At 44.0% G+C, this 23,853-nt stretch overlaps 1 protein-coding gene across 1 annotated transcript in view; it reads left to right on the top strand.

The window, feature by feature from the left end:
• Window positions 1-19,499, top strand: part of st3gal2 (ST3 beta-galactoside alpha-2,3-sialyltransferase 2) — a 38,744-nt gene extending 19,245 nt beyond the window's left edge. Inside the window, exons 3-9 of the mRNA XM_061076462.1 lie at window positions 7,995-8,696; window positions 13,947-14,006; window positions 14,463-14,596; window positions 17,361-17,540; window positions 18,036-18,081; window positions 19,069-19,188; window positions 19,326-19,499. Of these exons, the coding sequence (XP_060932445.1) occupies window positions 7,995-8,696; window positions 13,947-14,006; window positions 14,463-14,596; window positions 17,361-17,540; window positions 18,036-18,081; window positions 19,069-19,188; window positions 19,326-19,499 (1,416 nt within the window). The remainder of the gene's footprint in view (window positions 1-7,994; window positions 8,697-13,946; window positions 14,007-14,462; window positions 14,597-17,360; window positions 17,541-18,035; window positions 18,082-19,068; window positions 19,189-19,325) is intronic.
• The last annotated feature ends 4,354 nt before the right edge of the window (window positions 19,500-23,853 follow it).

Genomic DNA, 23,853 nt, shown 5'->3' with positions numbered 1-23,853 from the left:
AAGGAAGGGGGTGTAGGGCAGAGATCAATCAGACACACCAATGAACCGGCAGCGAGGGTAAAATAAAAGTGACAAAGGGAGCATGGAGGAGGAGAGAGCGAGGAGAGAGAGGAGCAGAGGGAGGAGAGAACTCGAAGCCTAATCCAGTTTATGGACATCTCTGCTGCACAAAGAAAACTGATGCCTATGAAACTAAACAGGGTGGCACTTGTTCCGGGATGCCTCTGGATTTACTGATTATTGAATTTACTATTTACAAACCACGGGCAGAATATTATACACTCAATATAATGCAGCTCAGTGCAGCAAAAATATGACCTCAATGCTAAACAGTACAGGGTCTGCAAAAACTGAGCATTAAAAGGGCCCTTAAAGGTTCAGCTGCATGTGTACTGTATGGCATTTGAGTGTAGATGTCTGCAAACAAGTGAGATTTAGTAAACTATCATTCAGAGTATCTGTACCAGTCTCTTCTAATTATAATCACGCTGACAGGACGAAACCAGGACCTCGCAGAGTTTGGAATTATTCTAAAAGACAGAAAGAAGAGCCCACAAAAAAACGACTACTACACCGGCTTCTTTTTTATCAGCTGCAATTTATGTGACAGCACTTTGAACTATCCAATAAGATTTGAATGCATCAGTTTTATTCAGAGATTTCAGGCAGGCTGTGATTTCATACTAAATGAAAAACATGTAAGAGCTTCTCTGTTTAAGTTATTAAGACAGACTTGATTTCCGATTGGTAGTTCGCAGAGGAAGATAAATAATTGCTCTTGAATCTAAACACTTCCTTGACAAAACACTTCATGAGGACAGCTGAGTATATTTTTAACGACTGTATTTTTACATTAATTTTGTGTAATCAGAGTGTTGGTACGACGCAATTAACTGAAGGCTAGAATGAAAGAATAATCTCCTTCCATAGGATACAGATAGTGTGTTTCCATGACTACAGCCCAGTTGCAGAGTGAGGCTTTCTGCTGGCAGTTTATACAATTTGATGATGAATAACCCATTATCTTGCCTTTTTCTTTTCAAACTGGCTGCTCTTTGTGTCTGGGATTATTTTCTCATCTTGCTATATTTCATTCCATGTCTTCACTTTCTCCCTCTCCTGTGTCGCTGAAGCCTGGTCACGGCTTTGTTTTTGTGTTTCAAAGATGGCGAGTGCCATTAAATTAAAAGAACGTTCAATTCTCAAATACATCAAAGCACGAAGATAAGATCCACGCCGTTTTAAAAGTTTCTCTAACTGGTCTCAGAGCTCATTAGCAGTTCACCCTATATTCAAAATGTCTCCAAAACACCTTTAATCATCAGCATGTGTAGAAACACTCACACTCTTCATTTCAACAGGTCAAAATTTTTTGCCCACAGCTTATTTGGCTCTCGATGGCTCAGCAAATATTTAAAAGCATTTTGCTGATGGTATTTGTTGTGTAACATCCTCATGCACCTCATGTCTAAAGGCATATACCTTAATATATCCAGGGAAGAAACTTCAACAAAGTAGGAACATTAATAGGTAGGGGGGGGGACCTACTCTCAGTACGTTGAATCCACTAGATCTTCACCAAATTGGTCACACTCATAACTATCAGTCCCCTTAATGTGCCTGATTATTACAAAAGAGGTCAATATCCACGTGTGAAAATGGGAAATTGGTTAAAATGTCAAAAAAGGCAATGTACAGAAAGTCGAAAACAATCCTTGATCCACCCCTTTGTCCAAAATCCAAGCCAACGCAAAGGGGTGAAAACTTTAGGGTAATAATGGCATTTGATATTTCCATCTAATTAAAAGGATAGAGCGGAAGAAATTCTGTATTTCTCCATGAAACAACCAAGCTGCTTCTGTAACCCTGCTGCAACATAAAAGCTTTAAATTGATGATCTTAAATATGACTTAAAATCTCCGTTGGAGTTCTTTTTACATCGAAGAGACATTTTGAAAATTGGAAGGCAGCGAATAAAACTCTTCAGAATGGATTCACCCTCCATTTAAAATAACGCTACTTCAAATCTTACTCGAAGTCAAATACAAGAATATTTTAATGTTTTGCCATAAATTTTGCAACTTAAATAGCAACTCAAGCCCAGATAACGGGATAATTTATCGCTGTTTAATTCCACTCTTGCAGAGCATCTGTGTTCAAGGAGATCGAAATGATTCGTGCAGCTGCAGCCGGTGTTATCAACTGAACACTCAGTGAAAATGAAGGAGAGAGAGAGAGCGAGAGAGAGAGCGAGAGCGAGCGAGAGAGAGAGAGCGAAAGAGAGAGAGAGAGGGGGTGGGGGGTCAGGTGAAGTGCAAACTGACCAACAAGACAGAACTTGTAGATAACAGGGCGACCTAAAGAGAGAAGTGCAGACAGGGTGAATGAGAGAGGACGACTTAGCAAATATAAATATGGACAATAGATCACTTTAAACAAAGATCGTCCATTGAAACCTGCATCTATAATTTATGCTGATGGAGATCGTGGCCTCTCTTGTATGAAATTGAAGTGAAGCATTGCAGGTTTGCCAAATGCTGCACATACACAGCCGGGATACATAGAGGACGGAGAGGGAGAGAGAACAGGAGGAGGAGGAGGGGGGGGTACATTAGGCACCTGTAACAGCCGAAATAGCTCGGGTGAAAAACCAGTGACAAATTACACAGCGAGACAGGTCGAGAGAATATAAATCCAAAAGAAGGGAAGCGAGGAGAGAAGTGATAGAAAACTACTGGAAGCTGCTTGAACTTTTAAAATGATGAAGTGCTGCTGATAAAGGCCTCAGGTGTTAATGACACCAGACAGGCAACGAGGGGGGGGGGGGGGGGGGGGGCGGGACGTGTCACATAGCGATCCTCACAACTCTTTCTCTAACGATCAGAGGAGGTGAATGAGGGGAGTGGGAAATAATCAGGTAGCATAAATACACAATAATAAACAGTAGCAGAGGAGAGAGAGAGGGAGAAAGAATAGTTTACGCCAGGGTGATTGGGGGGGAGTAATAAAAATAGTCAGTGCTACGTTAACAGCTGCTATTAACAGATGTTTCTGGAGCAGGATTTTGCAGATGTTTTAAACGGTGATCATGATGATGATGATGATGATGATGAGAGGAAGAAAAACAGGGAACGAGAGGGAGAGAAGATGATGCTGGTCCACTGACGAGATTCAACTCTTCCAGACAGGGTTTGGCAACAACGTGCTTGGGGACAGCAGCATTTAAAGCAAGTGATTAGAGCAATTAAAGGTTGTAATTAAACCTGGACGCAAAGTCACCCTAATGCATTAGTAGAGCGTAGAGGCACGCAAATCTACAGGCCTGTAGTCTGGTTGACCAAGGAGCGGCTGCAGACGAGATCCAGTGACTTAGTGAACGTCATGTCAGTGCTACTTGTCTTTATTTCTCAGTGTTTTTCCAGAGAATCTGAAAGCTAATACTTCTCCATGTAGTATTTAACACCTAAAGGCATTTGCATCTTAAAAAAAAAACAGGAAAGAGTTCATAAAAATGCAGGCTCACACATTTCCGCCTGATGGGCTGACTCACCAGATGCAGGCTGCAGGTAAAGACCTGTTACTGTTTTAAGAGGAAGTTGTGTCCATCTAGCAACACAATACTGCGAGGATGACAAATGATATTCATAATTTGTTTTAATCTTAGATTAAATGTGTTATTTTGCTTTGCATCGATTGCTGCACTGATAAGAGCATTTGTTCAGTGACAACCTGTGGAGACGGATCATTTAACAGAGGTTTTCATTGACAGCTGTGAGGGACATGATGGATCACAGTGGGAAATACAGTGCAAAGTACCAACAGTCGGGTCCATTAACGGCTATAATGAGTAATGAACACAATGAAGACTGCTCTGTTGCATTGGGAGGATTTCTTATTTTAAGCTTCATGCTTAAAATTAATTTTATGCATTGGCTTTGATAACAAATGCAAGGGATGCTGACAAGCCATTATACATGATCTATTTTAAGTAACTGGTGTAAAAACCAACCAGCTTAAGTTCATGTTGTACATTTGCAGCATATTATCGGGCTCTGGATACAGTGTGTGGGTCTGTGTACACCGCTGTGTGTATTTGTCTGCATCAAGGAGTTTTTACTAACGTCCACTAACATCTGTTGAGTTATGAAAAACCACCAGGAAAGGTAGGGCTGCGTTTGGAGGTGAACATGTGTTGGGCTGAGTGTTGTCATGGAAATCTTCACTTAAGCATCAGATATGGAAACAGAACATTAAAAGAAATAAATGTGTCGACCAGGGGAAAGCGAAGTCTGTCCCAGTGCTCGAGCACTGACTACATGGGTCAAGGTTGGGGACTCTGTGGTCTGTGTTGCCGTAACAACTGCATCACTTGCTGGCTGCCATGGCAATCATCAAAAATAGAGAAATGGAATCAGTCATTTCTGGACGGTTCGGAAGGTTCATAGCAAGAAACAGAGACAGGCTGTCTTCTCTATGTAATTCATATTTCATCCTCTGGTGAAACAACAAAATATATTCCTGAATAAAACAAAATTATGGTTTGTTCATGGAGCTTCTTTCTGGCAAAGTTTGCATAGTTAAAATGAAGATAGGGGGTGATGGGTAAACAATGGTTGGGCTGCATCTAACTATTATTTCAGTTATCAATAATTCAGCTGTTTGTATAATTTTTAGAACTGACAAATTTCTAAGTTTATTAAAAGTAAGAAAATAGTGTAAACATCCAAATTCTCTCGTAGTTCCAGAATGTATTTTCTCCAACCACTACTTGAGTCATTAATAAAACATGACGGATCTGCCTGGTATATAAGCAGAACTATCTTTTATTTAACCTCATTAAATTACGTTTTAATGACACAAAATTAAACTTGACAGCATTCTGTAGTGGGCTTTGTAAATATCTCAACCAGATGATGATCACCTGGTACAGAGACAATAGAAACAACAGATCTGAGAGGAGTTTGCATGGTAGGTCTGTTCCCTTTCTCTTTTTAGTATTCTGCCCGACTCGTTCAATCTGTATCCTGTTAGTCTACCTCAGCATTTCCAATTCACGGATAGTGACATTTTAAAATGTAATCAACAGACCCACAACAGGACAGAGCAGGAGTGTGTTCCGAGCCCGTCCCGTTCCTCGTAATGAACAGACTGAAAGACGGGCAAGAGGATGGGAAACGTGTAAAAAAGAACCGATGCAGGTGCAAGAGCGAAAAAGAAACAGGTTGCTGCAGGACAAATAAAAACAGGACAAGAGAAAGTTTGTGGGGAGAAGAGTTAATCGTGTCAGTGCAAACTAGGACAAAATGTGTTCGGTGGCAACCTATTTTCTCTCATGATGAACACAAGACTAAAAATAAAAGAAATGAACGACCTCTGAAAACCTTTGCGATTGAGAACTATGACTGAATCAAATGTAAAAACGACAATAACGATGACAGTTTCCTCCACCATCCAAACCCTCTCTTGTTCAGTAGACGATTCACCTGTTGCACTTCACATTTTTGCAGACAAGGCTGAACAATATGCTTAAGAAAATAAATATCACATTGTGATTTCAGTATGAGTCTTGATTTTAGTTGAAATAGTTTGATACTTATGATGATGATGTGGTTTTTGCTGGCGTCTGTACCAACCTAGCATGTTTTCTTACACCTGAAGAGTTTATGATTTTTCGGATGGGGCATCTCTACAGTGTGGTGGGAAATGTTGGTCAACGAACAAGGTTCTGAGACCAGTTGTCTTTGTAAATGTATTTGTAAAAGCTTCCTGCAGAAAGGATCACACAGGCAAAGTGGAGGTTGCAAGTAAGATGAAATGTGAAGTGTCATATTTAAGTGTCTCGGTGTGGTTTACGTCCTGACCCACAAACACACAGAGGGGGGTGTGTGAATGTATTGTTCCCACACTGAAGAAATTAATTTGTTACAGCAGCAGATGAGTCTGAATGAGGTGGATAAGAGAACAAAAAAGGAGTAGGCGGCAAAACATGGATTAATACGTTTTTCATATGAGAGTATATGACAAATTTAACTATACCTACTTGTCAAATGGTTCAAGACTGTAAAAATTAAAATGTGAAGCCAGAGCTTAAACCTTGTGGTGAACTGGGTTAGACTGAGGCAAGAGAAGAATTAAAACGGGATCAACATGGAAAAAGAGGAATATTAAAGTAGTCAAACTGGTCTACGAGGCTAATGAGTCTCTCATCTCTTTCTCTCTCTTTCTCCACAGGTTTTCTACGGAACAGGAAGCCCGACTTCAGGCCACACGAGGAGAGAAGATCGCTGACGGACACAAAAACACACACGTGGACGTTTGATAAGGAAATAATCCATTTTATAGCTTTAATGGGAGCAGTGGTTTGAGCTTCAGGAGCTGGAGAAACACATTAAAAAGTTATTTGAGTAGAGAGAGACAGCAGAAAGTGGGCGCTGGGGGGGTTCTGTCGTGGGATTACAGCTCAGCAGATTAGCAGCAGTCACCTCCAGCTCAACACAAACCTGGATCGCCAGCCAATAGGTTGTTCACACACACAGACACACAGCTGTAGAACACAATTAGATTAGTGCAACTGGCAACCCGGGCCTAACTTCATACATTACATCAAAAGACACAAAGACACACACTGGGCAGCAAGACAGATGCTGCCCCCCCAACCCTTCCGCCCCCGGTCCTCTCAAAGCCAGCTGGAGAGAAGATGAGATTTGGGGCTGATTGGTTTTGTCTGTTTTTCCCCATCACCCCCTCTGCACATCACTCCATCCAGCACTTTCCCTGCAGCCTGTACCCCAGATAAACCATCTCCACAGAAATCTCTCCATCAGAGGAACGTGGATCAATCCGCTTGTGACGCTTTGATTCTTCCTACGTCTCCACCCCCCCCCCAAATCTCAATGGGGACGCATCTGAACAGTGAAGGGGTTTGTTGATTAGTCGTTGGATGTTTTCTGAATTGAGATCAACTCAAATGCAGCGCAGGCATCAAGGAGACGATAGTGGGAACTGCTGTTCTTCCGTTGAACGAGCGTCAGGAAGCTCCTTTTTTCATTAGGATTTCATCATTCACCACAAGGAGCTGAAACTTTTTATCCCGACTTTTAAAAACTTTTCTGTTTGAAGAGAGTGTGGAGAGGATCGACAGCTTTAAACTCCACACACCAAACGGCTCAGAAACAGGCAGAAAACACACAATGAACTGGAAGCAGTAGAAAGGGGAAAGGAGAGACCTTCAGACAGAGAAAGACTCGGTGACGGAAACCTCGAGAGAGAGAAAAACGAGAATACTGCGAATACGGCAGACAACAGAGGAGCCAAGCAGAGGAAAGGAAAGCAAAGAGGGGAAGAGAGGTATTTTTTTTTGTTGAGGATGGCTAGAGATGTGATGGAACACCCTTCAGGCCAAACCTCCTCCCTTTTACTGCTCCTCCTCCCTCCTGCCCTCCCCCTTTCCGCTGTTCTCAACTAGTCTGCCAGCTTTCTGTGGTTACGTCGCCTCAGTGCAAACGTGAGAGACAGAAAAAGAGGGAGAGCACGGAGCAACACACGCTTGCCGTTCACACGGATGGCAGAGGAGGAGAGAGGCGTCTGCTGCAATTCATCCACGGGATTTCACTGAAGATGGACACTGCTGTTACTGAGAAAGAAAGACAGACAGACAGGTGGACATATGGACAGTGAAAGCCCGAGAGGGGACAGTTAGAAAGTTAAAACAAAGGAGAGGATGAACAAATGATAGAAAGGTTCAAGGAAATCTGAGACTGGGCTCAAAGGCGAAGGAGAGATCACCTCACACTGTAAGCAGAGGACTTCTGAGGCAGTGAATGTGAGTCAGCTGCGACTCGTGTGTGTGTGTCTGTGTGCAACGAGCACATAGCTGTGGAGGAGAGAGAGGGAGACAGAGACTCCACGAGGAGACGGGAGAAGGCGTCGGAGCATCGCTGACTGCACAGCTTGACTGTGAGACAAATCGACTCTGACACCGTGTCCTCCATCAGTGTGTGAGTGTGTCCCACGCGTCTGATATCGTGGGTTCTCCCGTGGCTCAGAGTCCCCGGCAGGAGGTCGTCCCCACCCGGGTGACCAGCCACTGGTGGTCGTCACAAAGAGGCAGAGGAGGAAGTGGGCTGGGGACAGTGGCAGGCTCGGGGGTGGGGACATGGCCATGGGGGGGCCGCATCCCGTCCTCCACTCTGCAGCGGGACAGGCGCTGGGGCTGGGGGGCCTGGGGCGGGGGGCTGTCCCGGGGAGGGCCCAGACTCTCCGAGCTCCGGCCGTGGCTGAGCCGAGGGGTGGCCGGGGCAGCAGGAGGTGCAGGTAGCCCCGGAGGAGGAGGAGCAGTGGAGAAAGGAGGCAGGGTGAGATGCTCCCGAAGAATCTGTGTTCTCTTCGGCTCGCTGGCTCTCGTCTTCCTCACCTCGCTCTTCTTCTCCATCTCCCTCCGGGGGGGCGTCAGCTTCAACTACCTGGAGCAGCCCGGGTGGGAGGAGTCGAGGCGGGTGAAGCTGGTGCCCAGCTACGCGGGCGCACAGCGCCTGGCAGCACCTGACGCTCCGCAGCAGAAGACATGTGCCTGCTCACGCTGTGTCGGAGACCCTGGCGTCTCGGATTGGTTCGATGAGAACTTCGACCCGGACATCTCACCGGTTTGGACCAGAGACAACATCGAGCTGCTGTCGGATGTCTACTACTGGTGGGTGGTAAGTAATCAGATCCTCTTACCTTCTAATATCTGCAGCTGATAGAGTGGTGAAGCTGGTGCCACAAGTGTTTTTCCATATTTTTCATCTTCTCACTTTTACATAGAAAGACACGACTCTCCCACAGGTTAATGTTACCAACACCAGACTTGATTGTTTCATGTCTGTCTGAGAAATGTTTTGTTCATCTGGTCCCCTGAGTCGTTGCTATAGAGAAGGAGCCAGTCAGAGGCAGTAATCAGAGCTGGAGTGAACACAAATTCAACAACAAAGCATTTTGAAAATTAAACACTGCACCAGGGACGCCGAATTCATCCAGAATTGTTATGAGCATCATCATTTTTGCCTCCGGTTCACCGTTGGCTGCCCACCACCGGGTTTTAAAGCCTGGCGGTTGGTAGTTTCTCACAGAAATGCACCTTGGGAATCGCTGCAGAGACTTTTTTAACACACTGTTGATTTAGAACCGTAGACGTTCCCCACCTGGGAATCATGCAACATTGTCTGTGAGGCGATACATTGGGAAAAGTGACAAAATAAACTCTCCCTACTTTGCAAGTCAATAATAAAAGTGTTTTAGGAGAAACTCTTGTTTGTCTTCTAGCTGCAATTTATCTTGGAAGAGAGCCAGCTGCCAGGTAGCTTATCTTAGCTTAGCTTAGCTTAGCTTATCTTAGCTTAGCATAAAGACCAAAAACAAAGTACCAGCTTGGCTCTGCCAAAAGATAACGGAGCCTCTCTAACCACTAGTTTGCATCTTGTTTGTTTGCCTCGGAATAAGTCGTGGCACATAATCCTCCTTGAAACCACTTTGGACTAAACAAACAAGATTCCACATGTGAATTGGCCGGGCGTCTCGGGCCAATCGCACACTGGGAAAGGTGTGAATGGTTCCAATATTCTCTGACGCAGTGCAAGCATCAGCCGGTTGCGTTCATCTTGATCATGCAGGGGGGAGTAACAGATCATAATCGCCCATCGTCCCTCACCGCTGAGCCAACCAATCCCCTCGTACAAGAACTACATGCCCCGCATGAACCCCGGTGCCAGTCACATGACAGGGTGTTAGTGAGGAAGTGGAACATTGCAGGGTTGGCTGCTCTCTATGTTGGCTCTTAAAGCTCAACTCAGCAATGACTAAGAAACTGAAATCACTCCATCCTCCAAGAGAGAGAGAGGGAGAGGGACGGGAAGCTCCTATGCCGACACTAATGTGGTTATTTTATGTTTGCGTTTGAGCCTCATACAATGTTCGAGTCGCAAAAACAAAGACTTTCACAAACGCTACCAAAAGTTAAGGTTTTCAAAATCTCTCATCACTGCTTACTACCAGATTCACTACAGTTGTCAGCATTGTCCAATTACAGCTACATTTAGCATCACTGCAACACATTCCAAACATTCACAGCATCTGTCTCACCTGAACATTTGTGCCATGGTCTTGGATTAGAAGTGTCCACCTGCTAAGGAGAACCAGCCCAATGAGGGTCCTCACAGTGTTCTTCTCTGGTATTTGACGAGTTGTTGATGTTGACCTCATCGCCACCTACTGGCCAATCAGGCTAGTTTGAGATATTTTGAAGAGCTAATGTCATGGAGAGATTATTTTTTTTAAATTGGAAGGGAAAACATTGTGTAGACAAGGCCTTAATCAAAGAATCCTACTGTTGGATGTGTTGGCGTTTGTCTTCATGGGTGTGTATTCGTTTGGGTGTGTTAGTGAACTTGAGATGTGTTTGTGTGTGTCTGTGAATTTCCAGTATTATGGGATGCCCTTCAGCGGCTGGTTCAGAGTCCTGTTTCAGAGCAGCAGCCTCGGTGCCGGCTCTGAAATGACTGAAAACTGCAAACACAGGCCAACAGCTGCCAAGTCATTAGGTCACACAGCAACAGTGAGGTGATAAACACAGAGAGAGAGAGAGAGGGGAGGGGAGGAGGAAGAAAACATTAAGAGACGAGGAATGGGTGGGCAAGGGACAGGGGAGATCACATTTTGGATAAAGCTGAGAAAGTGGAAAAATGGAAGATAGGAAAATGATGAAATGACAAAAGGACAGGTGATTTGGATTTAGGATTTTAACTAAAGCCACAAATCTCCAGGGAATGAGGGTTGCAATCGTTTGTCCAGATGTGAGTGCTGATTTCCATAGTTCTAAACAAAGAGAGGAACACATCATCTTAAACAAAATATCTCGACCACACAAATCCCTAATCTGGCTTTAAATCATCTTGAACAATTCCACTTTTAAGTTCCACAAATGTTTCCAATAGCAATCAGCCGAATGCTGACTTCATCCTAATATTAAATAACAAGTGAGACCACAGATTTTCCAATAACCTTCATAACAATTCTTCAGAGACATGATCTCAATCAATAGAAGAAAACTGCAACTCACATTGAAGGTCACTTTACAGACACAGACAGACAATCAATGCAAAGCCGTCTGGAAACAAAGAGGAGAAAGTCCTTGTCCTGGCCTCTGTCTGTGAAGTGGAGGTGCTACATGTGCACCTGACCACCACGGGGTGCCTCCTGGTGGAGAGAAGAGGGAATGAGCGTGCAGTTTCTAACAAGGGGAGTGATGGATGAAACAGATGAATAATAAATTGGGTAAATAGGGAGGAAGGAGGACTGAAGGAGAACAGAGAAGAAATTAAGAATATTCAATGTGTGAGGAAAACAATAAATTAAACTATAGAACAAAGAGAAGATACAGGACCAACCGTATCAAACAAATGTCACATACCAGTCTCTGCAGTCAAATAAGATTAGAGAGAGATTCAAACCAATGCTTGCTCACTGGACAACATATTATAAAAGCAAGAGGGAGTTAAACCTTTTGCTGTTGGGAATAATAATAGGTGGTTGTTCCCTGGTGAAAAGGGAGAAAGAGGCTGTGTAAGTGCTTCACAGTCACTTATAGCTTTTCTCTCCCAGAGTCAACACGACCAACTGAAAGGGTGAAATAACGTTTTTGCTTTGTCTGTTTTTTCCACATTTCTTTGAGTTGCTTTTAGTACCAAGTCCAATCAGCCGGTGTCTGCGAGAAAGCAGAAGATAAATGATCTCATGCATGATTAAGTTTATGCTCTTCAATCCAAATTAATGTGTTATTGTGGAGTCCTGCCTGAGGAGAAAAAAGAATCAAGTCTTAAATGAAATAAATACTTAAAGCAATGATTTGCCACACACTATATTAAACACACTCAGACAACTCTTCACTGGTTTATCATGATTAACTGTAGGAGATTTTCAGCAGAACATTTGAATGCTTGTAATTTGCATGATATTGAGACTGAAAAGAAAATACTTAAACATTCACTTCCACAGATGTCTACATTTAGAAAGCTAGTTTATCTGAGCATTGAGAAAGAAAGAAATAAGAAATTTAAGAATTCTTAAATAGAGAATTAATGAAGTAAACCAATAAAATAATTTGCAGAACCTATATCCAGGATATTTTGGCTTCATTCTCATACAGTGCGAAGAAGTGGAGACTTGTCCTCCATTAATACAATCTGTGGTTACATCTGGCTCCTAACGGGTTTAAATATTTAATGACAACAAATCTCTACTCAAAAAATATGTTATGTGGTTCAAATCTTTTTAATTTGCAATAATCTCTTAGCACTTTCTGAACTGTGTTTAAATCATATGTGCGAAACAAGCAGTCAATGCCGTGGCTGAGTATTTCCACCAGAACCTAAGTAACCAATCCTGTCATCTGGTGGGTGGAGCTTAGGAGCTGGCAAAGGCTCATCAGCTGCAGGTGGTGGTAAGGGTGGGGTTGGGGGGGGTGCAGAGGCGGGGCCATATTAGCATATTCCTTGATCCCAGTCCCCACACGTGGAAAGAAGGTGTAGAGTTATAATTTAGCCATTTTAGATATATGTAGCTTCGGAGTGGGACTATAAACCCAGTGATATACACGACTCCTGAATCAGGATGTTTGTGTGTGAAGTACTATTTTAAAAATGAAAGTGGATGTCAAGGGGGTAATACTTCAGGAGGTAGAAGACAGAGAGGAAGGAAGGAAGCGAGACAACAGTGGCATGGCTGCCAAAAAACATCATTAGCAGCCCCTGAAGTGCAGCGGTGCATCGGGCCAAGCTGCCTCTGGTGTCATGAAGGGAGTCAAAGGATGGAGGGATGAACGAGAGTGAAATGCAGAGAGCAAACAACAGGAGAGGCGAAGTGAGAGAGAGAGAGAAAGAGAGAGAGCAATGGGAAGTTTAAGACTGTCGGTTTCTAATAAGCACTGATGAGCTGCAAGGTGAACGGGTGTCCCAGAGAGACCGGAGAGATGAAGAGAGACGGGAGGAGGAGGAGAAACGAAGAGGGGAGCAAGGGAAATTAAAGAGAGGGAATTAGACGTGAGGGCAACGGAAACTGCTGGAGAGGATTTAAGAAGGAAAACACAAGTGGGGGAGATCTGTGTTGGGAAAAGTGAATTAAGGCCGATGGTGGGTGAAAAGGAAACGGTTACAATGGAGCTCGGTAATAAATAGAGCTGTGTCTGAGAGAGGGAGAAGAAGAGAAAGGGACAATGTTCATATAGTGTGTGTGTGTGTGTGATAGTGTGTGTGAGATTGTGTGTGTGTGTGTGTGTGTGTGTGTGTGTGTGTGTGTGTGTGTGTGTGTGTGTGTGTGTGTGTGTGTGTGTGTGTGTGTGTGTGTGTGTGTGTGTGTGTGTGTGTGTGTGTGCTGTTGCTTTCTGTCTCTACATGCACGACTGGACATTTTCCTGTTTGGTTTGGCAGATGCTGGAATCGGAAAACAGGATTTTTTATTTCCCTTCTAAATTGAACAACTTCTGTTTTGTGAGCAGCTGTTAGTTCTCTTTGCATTCTTTTTTGACATGTGGACAGAAATGTCTCTGCTTCTCTGACCACAGCTCAGCCAGTCTGACTGCATCCCACCAGTCTGACACATGGCTGTTACAGACACACAAACACACACACACACACACACACACACACACACACACACACACACACACACACACACACACACACACACACACACACACACACACACAAAGACAAACACACACATTCTGCACAATCACCTGCTTATTTGTACATGAATGTAGGCAGATGCATACACACGTACATGGGTACACAGAAAGTAACAACATTTTCAGTCTGTTGTCAGATCCTATTTGTCTGCAGAGGAGAAACGACGCATCCTAACCGTCCTTTATTTCTCCCTCTCTTCCTCCCTCTCCCTCTCTCTCCCTCTCTCTCTAGATGTTACAGCCCCAGTTTAAACCACACAGTCTCCAGCAGGTGCTGCTGAGGCTGTTCCAGGTATTTTTATTTCATTAATTCATCTTTCCATTGCTGTTGTGCTTTCAAATCCACCCAGTCATTACCTCACACTCTTGGGCAAAGGCAGAGGGGAGCAGATATACTTTTATTGGACATTAGGTCTATCAATGAACTGGCTCATTCCCGTTTAATGTATGTCTATATCTTTTTTATCTATTATGACTCCAAGCACCGGACTGAGCGTTCACACAAGGATTCTCTTTGAATATCTCAGTCTGGCTCCCTGAGGTAAAGGGAAGGGGCTTATTTATTTTTAATGGAGGGTCTCATGAAGAATTTACCCCAGTAGAGGCCAGGATGTATGTTTACGATCAGGTCTGAGCTGTGGGTTCGGTTATCTTTTGTCTCTTGCTGTTCCAGTACAAATAATAAATAAATCCTTTCACGTGTAGCATGAATCCAGTCCGCCTTTATTCATATTCTCTCTCATTGCAGGTGATTCCCGGAAGGTCTCCGTACGGCTCGTGGGATCCAGCACGCTGCCTACGCTGTGCGGTGGTGGGTAACTCCGGAAACCTCCGCGGCGCCGGGTATGGTCCCACTATAGACGGACACGACCACATCATGAGGTGAGAGGGAAAGAGGCTTTGGACAGAGGAGCGAAGTGATAGAAAGCAGAAGGGATACAGGGCTGCATTAGACAGAGCAATCCCAAAAGATGGATGAGATAGATGCCAAGATGAAGGCTGAAGCAGAGAGGAGGAGGAGGAGGAGGAGGAGGAGGAAGACATCTGGAGAGGAGAGGGGAGAGAGTTCATGTGAGGAGATAACTATACCGTGCACAGTATGTCATTAAAGTTACATCATCATCATCAAGTTTGTGTGTGTGTGTGCGCGAGGGGGAGATGTTCTTTAAAGATAGATGATAGATTGAGTGCTTTATTAATCCGAAAGGGAAATTACAGAATCAAGATGCAGATCAGCTGACGTGTTCCTCTGATACTATATTTAATCTCCCTGTTTGTAATGGTGCCAACCAGCCGGCTCTCCTATTGGTCAACAGAGGAGGTCTCTGGTGAGGTCAGGAGCTGAAATGTATAGATCGGGTCTCGGACTTACACTGAGGAACATAAATCCTTGTGTGGCAGACTCCTCCCCCTGGATCACAGAGCGGGATTGTTGTCAGTTGGCACAAACACAAACACACACACACACACACACACACACACACACACACACACACACACACACACAGCAGCTATATGTTGGTCCGTGCAGTGTCTAAGTCGAGACCACGCGCTGGTTACGATGCAGGAATGCAGAGTATTTCTTTGTGCTTGAGACATTAGCCTCCATTAGCGTGGCAGCGCCAGGAGACCTGCGTGGGCGCCTCCAGCTTCCATCTCCTGTTACATCGTCTCCTCGCCGCAGTTTGATCCTCATTTGGTTTTAAAACCGACTTTTCCCACAACGGTCCCACTCCCCCCTGCCGCCCACCTCCTGTCTGTCTGCCGTCTCACCAGCATCGGCTTGGTTCACAGATAGGTAGATGTGCACGGTGGCCATTAAGTTCAGGTGCAGCTTCCTGTTGACTCAAACAACGCACTCCTCCAGATCTGGAGTCCCAGTAAATACAGTCTGCAGCTCACTGGGCTGAGAGGCTCAGTTGTAAACAAGTACACAAAGAATGATGAATAATGCTGTGAATGTACAAACACACAACTTGTCCAAGAGGCAGATGATCCTCAGCAGCACAAAGTCAACACAGCACAAGAGGAAGAAACTCAAGGAAACTGAAACTATTTCATGTTTTTCTTATATGATGAAGGCAACAGTTTTAACATTGAACCTAAAGACCAAACAAACATGCTTATTAGTGAGTTTTAAAGATGTTGTCACAGTCAATCTAGTTGTTTTTATAGAGTTTAAACTCAGAAACATTCATTAAAATTTTTTTTAATGCTGGACCATTGTGTACATACTGTTAGAACAGATCTTGTTCATATCAGCTTCTTAAGATGATGTTAGTTTTGTGTTCCACAGTCCTGTTCTATCTCCAAATGGCTGAAAACATCAATTAATACATTGACACAAAGCTGCTGTTGATCTTCTCAAGGCCCAAAATGATGGATTTTCCTTAAAATGTATCAGCAGATTTTCTTTCAAACATCACACAAAGATCATTTTGTTCTGGCCATTAAGTTCAGGTGCAGCTTCCTGTTGACTCAAACAACGCACTCCTCCAGATCTGGAGTCCCAGTAAATACAGTCTGCAGCTCACTGGGCTGAGAGGCTCAGCTGTAAACAAGTACACAAAGAATGAAGAATAATGCTTTGAATGTACAAACACACAACTTGTCCAAGAGGCAGATGATCCTCAGCAGCACAAAGTCAACACAGCACAAGAGGAAGAAACTCAAGGAAACTGAAACTATTTCATGTTTTTCTTATATGATGAAGGCAACAGTTTTGAATTTAAACCTAAAGACCAAACAAATATACTTATTAGTGAGTTTTTAAGATGTTGTCACAGTCAGACTAGTTGATTTTATAGAGTTTAAACTCAGAAACATTCAGAAATTTTTTTTTTAATGCTGGACCATTGTGTACATACTGTAAGAACAGATCTTTTTCATATCAGCTTCTTAGGATTGGTGTTAGTTTTGTGTTCCACAGTCCTGTTCTATTGCCAAATGGCTGAAAACATCAATTAATGCATCGACACAAAGCTGCTGTTGATCTTCTCAAGGCCCAAAATGATGGATTTTCCTTAAAGTGTTTCAGCAGATTTTCTTTCAAACATCACACAAAGATCATTTTGTTCTGCTGCACATATTTACTATTTCACACGGGGACTGGCAGCCGCATAATACTGATAAATAATAATGATGAGCGGCTGCTGCTGGGGTTTGAACCAAAGCTTGTGATCCCGCTCTTCCTGGTGATTCAGTGGAACGGCAGCTGACGAGGATTTCCTCATTTTTTGCAGATTACTCCTCTCAGTCACTTGTTTTAAACATCGATGGAATCATCCCTGTGTTAACATGACTTGTTGAACCCGTCCAATTCCTCACCCCCCCCCCCTCTACCATCCCCACTCCCACCATCTAGTCATTCAAGCTCCTCATCGCAGAGGAAATACATATGATGACAATAACAACAATAAGAACAAACACAAAGTAGTAACAGATGAGTTTTTGTGAGCTTCATTCACCATTTGCACGTTTCATTGTTGATCCAAATGCACACAAACTAATTTTTCTGAAAATGTGACTGTGGGAATTTTCCTTCATGATAATAATCTGAATATTCCGTTGCCCAGCCTCAGCAGATGATTGTGCGACCTGAAGACGTTCCTCTCTCATGCTGTTTCTCTCTCCCTCCCGCTCCCAGGATAAACCTGGCCCCCACAGTGGGCTACGAGGAGGACGCAGGCAGCCGCACCACCCATCACTTCATGTACCCGGAGAGCGCCAAGAACCTGGCTGCCAACGTCAGCTTCGTGCTGGTCCCCTTCAAAACTCTGGATCTTGTGTGGATCACCAGCGCTCTGTCCACCGGCCAGATTCGATTGTAAGAAGGCACACACGCACGCATAAGCCACATGAGACACAGAGATGCGTAAGCATGGATTAACACATTTTGTGGACGCACATGCATGTGCACAAAAAAACACGAGTCCCTAAAATGTTGGAATACGACAATTTAACTTCAGAGTGCAAAGACACACATGTTCAGTGAGTAGAGTGGAGTGGGAGGGCTTGCATACATCACTTTGTAGACACACACACACACACACACACACACACACACACACACACACACACACACACACACACACACACACACACACACACACACAAAGTTATGAGAAGCCAGAGAGTCACTGGGTTGGCACAAGCTGTCAATCATCCAGAATTCATAGCTGCAGCAATCACTTAAAGTGCTGATTGGATGTGTTTAATCAATGTCTCTCTCTCTCTCTTTCTCTCTCTCTCTCTCTCTCTCTCTCTCTCTCTCTCTCTCTCTCTCTTTCTCTCTCTCTCTCCCCCTCTCTCTCTTTCTCAGTACTTATGCTCCAGTGAAGCAGTTCCTTCGCGTAGATAAAGACAAGGTATGAATTTTACTTATTACTTTTGGTCATTCTAACAGTTAGGTGCAAACACATACATGTAAGCAGATACGCACACACACACATGCACACATACACACACTTTGACCCCCCCGCTGCAATTAAACCCCCCCTCATCCTCATGGTTGAAGAAGGATTACAGTTAGATTATAAACCTTCCCTTCGTTTCCCGCTCGTTCTTTAATCCATGAAAATATAAATTCACTCAAATAAATCCCCGTCCTGTGACGTCTTCGTGAACTTCTTCACCTGGTCGTAGAATCCGTTTTTTGCAGTGTCTCATCTATAGATTTAACAGATTTAATCCTCTAAGCAGCATAAATCCCTGTTTGTTGTGTCTGTACATCCCCGGGATTTAGATAATATATTTATAATTAAGACTCATTTGGTTAACATTGCTTTTTAATCTTTCAGAGCAATCAAAACCACGGAGAGAATTAAACCTTTACTTCGGTCGGACCTCGTGAATATGCAGATGCAATTTGCATGAGATTATTTTGAATTGTTTTTCTGTTTGACTCCTCTGAACGACTTGGATATGAAATCTATATATCTTTGAGAATATGACACTGTAGGACAAGGCTGTAAAAGTAATAAACAACAACAATCTTCAGTTTCAGTTTGATTATTAAACCTGATTTACACTAAAAGTAGCTTTTATAAGAGTTTTTTAAAAACCCACTAAAAAGAAGATTGACTCCTTTCTATGCCAGTAGAGGAGTTATGTTTTTCCCTGGAGCCTCATGTTCGATATCTCATCGCACTGACAACTGAGGCGCTCTCTCACCTCGCTGCCTTGTCAAATTAGTGTGATCGACAGGGTGTCACGTTTCCATCATGGCTGATCGCAGCAGATTAAAACTTGAGTCTACTGCAGAGTCATTTGACCTGGGAGTGAATGTAGATTAAAATCCATTTAATCGTATTCTCTTTTCTCTGTTTTTCTCTGGGTCTTTGTCCTTCGTCCAGGTCCAGGTCTTCAACCCAGCGTTCTTTAAATACATCCACGACCACTGGACCCGGCATCATGGACGCTACCCGTCCACTGGCATGCTCGTGCTGTTCTTTGCCCTTCACGTCTGTGACGAGGTCAGTCCTTCACTTTCTCACTTTGCCTCCACAGTGTCACCAACAAACTGTAGAATGCTGAAACCGTAGCTCAGATTCTTTACATGCAGGTGTAAACACTCACAGGCTTCTGACACGCACTCGTCCATCTCCTCCAGGTGAATGTGTTCGGTTTCGGGGCCGACAGCCGGGGGAACTGGCACCACTACTGGGAGCAGAACCGCTACTCCGGAGAGTTCAGGAAGACGGGCGTCCACGATGCCGACTACGAAGCCCAGATCATTCAGCAGCTGGCCAAGGCCGAAAAAATCACTGTGTTCCCCGGGAAATAACCAGCAAGTCACGCAGCATGAATCCAAGGTTTCATGTTCGGAAACAGACGCTTAGAACGTGTTAGATATTCTCACTTTCACTTAGCTCTTTCAGTTCTGGTTTGCAGATGATGTCAATCAAATCCAAACTGAAGGCAAGATGAAAGGTCAAAAGGGAAATGGGACCAATTCTCTTTCCCTCACGTTTGGGAAACAGCTCACCAGTCTTGGTTCTGTTTGGAGAGTGTGGTGTAGGATCCAGGAACAGGGATCCTAAGATTCATGTAGATACGTTGTGCTCACTTTAAACTGACATTAAAGGGAGTGTTGGGCCTTAAGTGTGACTGTGAGGTCACTGGCTCAACGTGAGGAGTGACAGACAAAGACCACTGATCTCTTTCCCAGGGCAGCTTCAACACAAACACCGACTTTGACTGTGTACAGTGCCGAGACAGCTGGAGAGGGACAGACTTCACGGATAAATGTCCCACCTCTGGACTCAAACCAGTGGAATTATTATTTAATCCATGCAACATACTGAAAATACAACCCTAACTGCACCATTAACATCCAGGAGGCCACATGGTGTCTGACAGATCAGCTTCTCACCTGGGGAGATTTACAAACACCAGGATCAGACCAGATTGAGGTTATGGACACTGTGGAAAACTGTGGAAAGCTGTGGAAACGCTATCAGACGTTATTGTACTGTCAAACATTTCGAGGGCACCAGGACGACTGCTGCAGCTCTGTCAGGACCCCGGGGCCTGTTCTGATTTGCTGTCACTTGAGAGAGAATTGTTCTTCTCAAATCACACACGAGGTAAAACATCTCTCGCCTCTTAACTCCACTTTATGTCAGACGACTGCGTCTCGAGGACTTTCTCTGATGGGCTGTAAAACGATTGATTATGAGATGACAGGTTATTGCTGTGGGTGTGTAGCGAGTGTCCTTTAAACCCCCCCGAGGTCCAAACCAGCCTGAGCTAGGCTTCGGTACCTTGCAGATCTATTCAAGACTTTTGCTTTTGGTCCGTTCTGACTCAGCAACGTTGGCTGCAGCACGAGCAGCAGCTTCTCTGGCCTGATTTCCAACGCCACAGAAACCACATGTCCAGCTCCAGACTCCTGACTCACTGGGAGAGTGTTGGTTTGACTCTGTGAGACTCTAATGAGGCCAAAAGTCCTTCTCCTGGGATTTCATGTTTGGATGGAGGCTCACTGGTTTCTGGACCTGAGTTAAATCCCCATGTGGTCTGTGAGGGTCTAATTTGGGAGGAGGACTGCAGACGGAGAGCTCGGCCATGAAGAGCCAGTCGGACAAAGCCAGCATTGGAAACACATCATTTGCTCCAGTGTTTTAAAGGAGGAAACAAAGAAAGTTTCCCCGGTGTTGTTTATCCTCTTCACACTCCTACACAGACTGTGCTGGGTTCACCACCTTGGTTTTTAAAGGACTGAGACAAAAAGAAACCCGCTGCTTCTTTTCCCTGTCACACATCTCAGACTCTAACCTCCTGTGTCCCAGCAAAGTGCATTCGCCCCAGATTGAGGTGAAAGAAACTCCCACTGGATCGGGGAACTATTTAACTTCAGTCAGCAGCTCAGCGTCATTAACCACCAGCCCTATGGTCCCTGCTCAGCCAGTTAGAACGCCAGATACGTCTGGAAAGGGGTGTAGCCACCAGACGCCTTAGACTTCACCCCCCATTCTGCAGAAACTGCACTTCCTGTTCTGGTCCTCACGATGAAGGCACATCCTCCTGCAGAGTTTATACTATTGGCTCGGTTTTCCATCCAGGTGGCACATTAACGGTTCCATCATCAAACGATATTCCATTTACAAATTTGTATTCTCCATTGTTGGTCATTTGCATCTTGAGCAAGGACACCTGAACAAATATTTGTGAAGGAAGAGCTGCCAGACAGGATCGGAAAACAAATATCCAAGAAGAGAAGCAGGAAAATAGACGTGTTTGTTTTGAGCTGAATCTGTAAATCCATGTCAACACGATGTGACAGATGTGTTTGTAAAGAAAGAGCCGCAGGCTGCACAGGAGAAGAGCAGCGTTTCAATAGAAAGTTCTACGTACGTGTGGTTTTCAAAGTGCAATGACTAATATCTTTCCTTGAGTATTTACACTAAATTTATCGTTTTGAATGAATCAACGGTTTCTTCATATTATTTCATGTGCTCAGCAGGAAGCAGTAGAAAAGGTAAAAGTCTTCGTTCACTGAAATCGCCTGGAAACCTGAATTCAAATATTTCAGACATTCAAAGTTAAACCTGTGTCCTGTGGAGTTTTCTATGGATTATTAGTGATATGGACTGATCTTTTTCTTTTATGTGGGTCTCTTTTTTATTTATTCTTGCATATGTGCATTTAATATCACAAACCTGCAAGTGGCAGAAACCCAGTGATGCACCAAAGGTAGAGAAGAAGAAGAAGCTACACATGAAAACTAACAATTCAGGATATAATATTATTTATCTAAAACAAAAATCTAACAAAAACTCCACAAGGGACCTTTAAGTTTGGAAAAAGAAACATCGTCAGTTATTTCTCTGTTTGTGATCAATGCCCTTTATCACAGAAAGAAATTAACCACTTCCTGATCCAGATCCGCACTAACTTTGAAACAAATCAATGAATTCCTTTTTGGAAATTCCTGTCACAAACAAACAGATTCTTTTGCTCCAGTGACTCATAATGTGAAACAAAGAATAGGGAGATAGTGTCAGTTATGAATAGAGTCTGTGTAGGAAGCTCGAGAGTCAACAGCTGCAGCAGACGTCAGAAGTTTAGGGATAAAACCACGTGACATTGTAACGCTCGTCCTTATTAATGTTTTAAGCTTTTGTTCACATACATATGGTGAGGAGGGTTGGGGCGTTATAGCGCCCCCAGCAGGTGATGGGTAGAAATGTGCCTCCGATGCTACTTTTCAGTTGTGTTGCTGTTTTTATTGTGTTACCTGTTGATGATGTTGTCATGACTCATGTTTCACCGTTGTACTTTCTGCTTCCAGTGTTTTGATCCGACTTTGCACATAACAGATTTGATGCTTTGGTGTTGAGCTGGGCTCATTTTAAGAGTCAGACATGTTTGTGTTTTCTCTCTGTCACACACACTCATACACACACACTACCACACATACACCAGCACACACACACACACACATCATTCATGCTTTCGTGCCTTGTCCTGCTGCTGGACGTCACTCAGCTGCAGCTGATCCATCGCTGCTACCATCGCATTTCTTTTAAACACATGCAAACATACACATGTTTTCTGGCTGAGAGCTGTGCCTTGTGAGCTGCATACACACACACACACACACACACACACACACACACACACACACACACACACACACACACACACACACACACACACACACACTCACACACACTCACAGTCTACATGAAGACACACACTCTGCCTTCTGCTTGGGGAAGGCTACAGGCTCCTCTCGCCTCGCTCTTCAATTCTTACTGCTTTGTACACTGATAGTGTTTTTTTACAGACGGCTGTGGGCTAAAGGAGAGGATGTGCTGAGAATTCACATCAGTTCTGTTGATACGTTTCTCAACATACGGCCGATTCTTTTGTGGAACTCTCTGTTTTTATAGACGTGTTGGAAGAGAATAACGACGACATTCACACAGGGTCATCTACTAAAACTGCTAAAAAAAATCAAAGCTCATTATACACGTCCTAACCTTCTGCATCTGTTTACATCAAGTGAACAACTAGGGGACAAAGCATCTAAAGGTCAAACACTGTAAATAAAGATGGACGACCTCCCACTTTGCTGAAATTAAGCTGCCAGTCAGTCTCCACTGTCAATCATGACAAATCACCCGTTAGAATAGGAAATCTAATTAGAACCCAAACATACATCAGTGTGATATGAACTAACTAAACATTTTTTAGAGAAACATGTATATGACGTGTACTTTAACTTTGTAGTTTGTGTCCCATCCACTAAATTGGAGGAGGCCAGGTTGATGTCCTACACTGCAGCCAGTCACCAGGGGGCAATCATCTGACTTATGAAGAGTTGTTATAAACAGTCCATAGTTTGGAAAGTGTAGTGATATTACAGATGTGTGTTTCCCATGATGCTCCCTCCAGCCTCAGAATGAATGTGGACCTTGTTGTGGAGATGACGTAGTTTCATGGAGACATCAGTGGGCCAGAACCACACATTCCTGCAGCTGGTGGGAAACTGTTCACGGTCCACTGACCCCCCCCACACACAGGCGACACCCTCCAGCTGTTATCAGCTTCCTGTCTCACAGCTGAACATCAGATACAGAGGAGGTGATTCCTCTGCTGAGCCGAAATTAGACTGGACGGCTTCTCCACCT

This window comes from Limanda limanda, chromosome 8, assembly GCF_963576545.1.
Source record: "Limanda limanda chromosome 8, fLimLim1.1, whole genome shotgun sequence".
Taxonomy (NCBI): Eukaryota; Metazoa; Chordata; class Actinopteri; order Pleuronectiformes; family Pleuronectidae; genus Limanda; species Limanda limanda.
Note: the sequence above shows the minus strand (reverse complement) of the source record. Positions and strands in the feature narration are given on the sequence as shown.